This window comes from Pyxicephalus adspersus, chromosome 2 (assembly GCF_032062135.1).
Source record: "Pyxicephalus adspersus chromosome 2, UCB_Pads_2.0, whole genome shotgun sequence".
Lineage (NCBI taxonomy): Eukaryota > Metazoa > Chordata > Amphibia > Anura > Pyxicephalidae > Pyxicephalus > Pyxicephalus adspersus.
In genome coordinates, this window is record NC_092859.1 from 154,368,609 (window position 1) to 154,374,629 (window position 6,021).

At 40.7% G+C, this 6,021-nt stretch overlaps 1 protein-coding gene across 1 annotated transcript in view; it reads right to left on the reverse strand.

The window, feature by feature from the left end:
* The window catches only part of GMCL1 (germ cell-less 1, spermatogenesis associated), a gene marked incomplete in the record, with an annotated part of 84,069 nt that overhangs the window by 34,803 nt on the left and 43,245 nt on the right, over positions 1 to 6,021 (reverse strand). Inside the window, 2 exon segments of the mRNA XM_072402809.1 lie at positions 9 to 93; positions 3,675 to 3,740. Of these exon segments, the coding sequence (XP_072258910.1) occupies positions 9 to 93; positions 3,675 to 3,740 (151 nt within the window).

The following is a 6,021-nucleotide window of genomic DNA, read 5'->3' on the forward strand; positions in this document are numbered from 1 at the left end:
ATTTTTACCTTTTTTAAAGCCGTGTATACATCCATTTCAACCTGCATTACGAGAAGGTCAGGTGAAGAGATCAGCTGCTTGATCATATTGATGCTGCAAAACACAAACACCATTAGGACAAAATAAGTAAACTTTTCTTAAAGAGCACAAAGGAGCATAAGGAGCTTTTGGTACACACAACCACCAGGATGCCAATGCAGCACATTCTCTGCTCATTGTACACAGTCCATATACACTGCTGCTTTGTTCTGGAAAATTTAAAGTTATAATTTTATTATTGAAACAAAAGCTTTCTACAGCTTCAACCAGAACCAGCTTTGCATGTGGGCCTTCATTGCTGTGGATAGGAGGAAAGTGGTATAACCAATGTTTTCTACCTATCTAGATTGTCAATTAGCAGACAAGCTTGCCCACTCATCTTATTGATTGCAGGTCTGTGTACAAAGGCTTGTTAAGAGATCATTAGGATATCAAAAATTATCAAAATTAGCAGCATGAATGTGCAGACTGACAAGTCCCCAGCCCTACATGATCATTGGCTGCAAGATGTGGTTGCTTGATTTTGCAGTATTCAACCTACTTTTTGTGGGCAATCCCTATTGGCTGCCCAAGTGAATTTAACAGAAGAGGTTGCACAAATTGTATTTTTGTGGGGCCTCAATTGGAAAAGTTAAAATACGGACAAGAGTACACAAGTTGTGTTGTACGGACAAGAGTACACAAGTTGTGTTGTACGGACAAGAGTACACAAGTTGTGTTGTACGGACAAGAGTACACAAGTTGTGTTGTGCGTACAAACAATCAGGCAGATCTGATTAGGAGCCATCAACTGTTTGGGGGATCACCAGCATAATCCTGTGGTTTATGCTATAATAAGGGCAGAATCACAGTCACATGTGTGCCTTGTCCTGGGACGGACATTCTAGTTCATACCAATCAGTAAAATCAATTGGACTACCCCCATCAAGGCAAAACTTTCACCGATGAGTAAATTGGCGAAAAGCCTGCCATGGCTCTTTATGACAACTCACACCATAGTGGATATGGATGGGGGGTAAGTAGTGAGGGATTAAAGTGACAGAAGAAGATGGATAGATGAGGTTGAAGCGTTGAGTTTTTCTTAAATGAGCATTAAGTAGGAGCAAGTCCAATAGGATGAGGAAGACCATTCCAGAGAGTCGGGGCAGCTCTACAAAAGTCTTGGAGCCGCGCGTGTGACGAGGTTATGAGTGAGGAAGTTATTAGTAGGTCCATTGGAGGAGGGAAGAGACCAGCCGGGGGTATTTTATATCAGTCAGAAAGGTAAGAGCTGTGGAGGGATTTGAAAGCAAGGCACAGGAGCTTGAATTTGATCCTAAGGGTAAATTGAAGCCAATGAAGAGAAATATAAAGAGAGGCAGCAGAAGAGGTGGGAAGGATGGATAAGCCTGGCTGCAGCAATAGGAATAAATGCTCGAAATTACTGTAAACCATCAGACATCACATTTAGAGCAGGTTAGAAAATTATATGGCTGACCAACTGTTCTGGAAGGATTTTTATAGCTGCCTAGGCACCCTTCCTGGCACTACCCCAGGTTAATTTCCTTGACAAGTAATAAATATGGGAAGGTAGGCAGCCTTAAGCAAAGTGAACAGCAGCTAGTTCTTGCAGTTCTGTCACTGGGAGATAATCGCATGTTGTGGCATAAAGATATCTTTTGAAAAAAAGAAATCTTTCAGCCTGGAAGTAAAATGCAGCACAAAGGCCATTTTTCTGTAGGACTTGAAGATTGAACATCTGAGACTAGCAGCAATGCCAACATGAAAATAAACAGCTGCAAACACACAAAGCTCGCCATTATTCCTGAAGGCAATATGTTATTAGGGGATTAAACACCTTCTTTGTAGTGTGCGGAATGAACACCTCAGGCGTTCAAGGCTTCCATCGAAATCAGGTTTAACGTCTATATATTTGAACATCTCCCGGCCTGGGAATCATCAATCACGTAATGGCTTGATTATGCCCCATGTTGGGAAGTCTTTGGTTAGGTAGATGTCTCAGGTGGGTATTAACCATCTATTTTGCATTGATTTTTATTTTGCAAGGCGGAACAGGAATTAGAAGCTTATCTAAGCTATACTCAGGTGTGGTATTGGTAATAAAAGGGGGACTTATAAATATTGTAAAAAATAAAGATGGTGGTCCAATAATTTCCTATAACTAAACCAGCTGCATCTACAAGGGAAACATGGAACTTTCCATTTTAAAAAGATTTTAATTTGGAGAATTTGGGTGCTGGGAGAATAGTGGCTTTAGCAGAGGCAGGCAGAGTATGGATCAGCTGGATAGGGGAGGGCAACCCGAAAATGTGATACTTGCTGAGGGAAAGGGGGACGGGGGAAGGATTAGCATCAGTACTAGTAGGCATAAGGCACAGGGAGGGACAGGCACAGGGATGGGACACTTACTACAGTCTTCTGAATGTGATCAGCATCCATTTGACTGTCACATTATATTCACAGAGCTGGGCTAAAGCCACCAAACTTTGTGAATGTGATCAGTAGATTAGTAGGCTTAAGGGTTAGGCTTTTTTTTTTGTATACCTATTTAACAGCTCATAAGCCTTAGGTAAAGCTAATCAATCCTAATTATCCCATTTGTTGAACAATTACCATACATACTCAAGTATAAACTGAGACACACCCACTTTCTGAAATACCATTCTAAAACTTTGTTTATACTTGGGTCACACCTGTAGATGGTGCTGTGTATATTCTGTAACAAACGCTTGCCATAGGAGCTATGAGTTTCCTACTTTACATGGGGACAGCGCCATCCATGGATCTCCATCAATAATGCACAAACGATAATTTTAGAGCAAGTGACCCATCAAAAGCAACGTGTTTTTTTTTGCAGTAAGGAGAGGAGGAAAAAGTGAAACCGACTAAACCCATACAATTTTTTTCACTTCTAAATAAATGTTTTAACACCACTATGGATGTATTTATTCGCATAATTTTATTGGCATTTCTGTTAAGGTTTTGAATGATAGCTGCAATGGCTACATTTTGTGCCTTAGGTTTTTACTTGAGTCAAAACATCTTCCTGTATTTTCATGTATAAATAAGTATCTGTGTTTAAATTTGAATATTTATGGAAATTTGAATTTACAAGAGTAAGATGTATACTTATTTACATCACTAGTACATATTTCCATTTTGTGATGTCTTTTTACTTAGAACTTCGCCACATACACAGGCCCATATTGGAAATGTAAAAACTGCTCTGGTTCAAGAAGCTTTAGTGGTTAAAATCCAATCTGTAACAGACAGCTATAATGCTGGGTAAGAACATTAGCCAAAATGAGCATGCCCCAGGGCTTGGGGAAACAAACAAAAAGGTATAAAGATATGGAGAGAAAATAAAGTTTAACCTTTTCATTCCCAGGGGACCCTAAAAGCCTAGAAGAGGGCTCAGACAACCCGGCACTGCTTGGCAATTATGTCCAAAGGGTAACAAGGGGTGGCTCATTTACATAATGAGGAATCATAAAAGTCACAGGTAGAGGAAACAGAGAAAGAATTGTTACAAATTGATACAAATAATGATGCGGATGAGTAGGAATATAGATTGCAGATGTAACCAGGAAATATGGAAAAGCTTTGAATAACATATTGGTGATGGATCTCCTTACCTGAGTTCTTTAAACAGGTCTACGCTTTGATGAGTCATTAGGTTGTTCAGAAGCCATTCAAGGCACCTGTAATGAAGAAGAATAGCCGGTGAGCTGGCTGGTCATTACACACTAAACCAGTGAATTCCCAGTAATGGATAAATATGTTCGCATACAATAGTAAAAAGCTTAATTTTCTAGCTAAAAGCCTTCATTGGAAATAAACAGGAATTTCTACAAGGCCTGTGGGCATTATCGATTTCCTGTATTATTCAGCAGCTGGATAGGAAATAATAAATGCAGTCACATTTTACGACACAATAAATAACTATATTCACTTCTGTCTTCTGGCAACAAGTCTTGGGAATTTGAGTTGGAAAGGCAAACTGAACTTTATACGAGAACACAAGGCAAGATAAATATATAGTAAAGTAGTAGTAGTAAAGTAAAGTTTACTAGTAGTACTAGTTTACTACTAGTAGTAAAGTAAAGTTTTGCTCTGGTATCCTTTTTTTGCATAGCATGGCACCCAACATAACAGTGGGCTAATCAGTTACATTACATCAAGCTCAAATACACAGAGGGCCAAAATGCCTATAACAGAGAAATAGCACCGCTACTACAATTCCTTGCATCAATTAAACAGTCCAATGTGGGGCTTAATGTTATGAGTGGCTAGAACTCCCTCTTCACTGAAATAGCACCGCTACTACAATACCCCGCGTCTTTAAAACAGTCCAATGCGGGGCCACGCATATTCAGAGAGGCCCCTGGTCTATGGGGACGTGTGATGCCGCTACTAAATTCCCGGCATTACTTGCATCTATAAAAAAGTCCAATGCGGGGCCACACATAGGCAGAGAGGCCCCTGGTCTATGGGGACGTGTGATGCCGCTACTACAATTCCCGGCATTACTTGCATCTATAAAACAGTCCAATGCAGGGCCACACATAGGCAGTGAGCCTGCTGGTCTATGGATGCGAGTGATGCTGGGAATAGTAGTAGCGACGCTATTTAAAGGCAGCGGCGGGCCAGCTGTAATTCATATTTAGAATTCCTTTAGGGGCCAAAAAAAAGTTTGGCATCCGTGCATTACATAAAGCTAAAGGCCAGAGAGCAATGAAATAAAAATATGGGTGGGAGTGTTCTCTCCAGCCCCTTTTAGCTGGGCACACCACCCAGCACTTTTCAGCAACCACCCAGCTGATTTTAGGTGGTTACTGATGAGTACGGTCGCAATACGAGGGTTACCATCCGCCTATAGCTTCTTTCCACCCAAACTTCTGGGTTGAGCACTAGGGGGTGTGTATATAGATTGTAAAATTTACTCTGCTTATATGAAGAATAGTTACTGCTTTGTTTGATTGTTTGGAGAGAGCAATACCTGCAAGAGAAACAGTCAGCGGGGTGACCCTGAAAGCTGAACACAGAATGGTTGTCAGTATTTTCCTTAGAATTTCTTTTCAGCTGGATGAAAAGGAGGTGTGGGTGGATGGCAGCCCCTGTATTGTCACCCAACTTTTTCGTGTGGTTACTAAAACGTGCCGGGTGCTGCGCCCAGCTAAAAAGGGCTAGGAAGAACCCTGGCCTTGAAGGCTAATAAGAGATCCTTGTGGTTAGAACTAGCTTGAACAAGAATCCAAGATGGCAGACAGTAATTTTTGTGTTTTATCTATCCCATTAACTCTGCGTGAGCTATTTTACTTATATGGACTTGCGAGTATATGTTATCAGATACGGTAATCTAATGACAATTAGATAAAGGCTTAAACCCTCCAATACAGGAGTGATTCTGTATGCCTATAAAGATTGATGTATTTCCTTGTTTTACAAGAAATCTCTGTGCTTTAACTGCTAAGCGTTTGATTTTCTCTGTTGCAGCAATAAATCTAAAGTATCTACGGTCTCATCTCTGATGTTCCATTTGAAGACCCCCTGAAGGAACTGAACAATAACAACTTAAAGCAGACTCAAAATACGCATTTTTACTTTACATAAAAAGGTAAACAACCCTTACATGTAAAGTAAAAATGTTAATATTTTTTTAAATGCAAAACACCCTCCGTGGTGATCAAGACTTAAAAGAAGTGCAGCGCCTCTTGGGATACCTACGTAACGCATCCCAGGAGGCTCTGGCTGCTACTTCTGTGCATGCGCAGAAAGGCAATTTTTCAACTGCGTGATATCGGCTCACTTTTTTCCCTTAACAATGATCTCGGTGACGTAGGAAGAAGACCGGTAAAGAAGAGTAGCACCAGGCACTTTTCCTTGCGTCGGGCCAAAGAGGAATTCTAGGATGACACTGGACTGGATTGAGGGAAGGTCCAGAACCATTGAGGGGATTAAAGGTATGTGCGATTTTTTTTT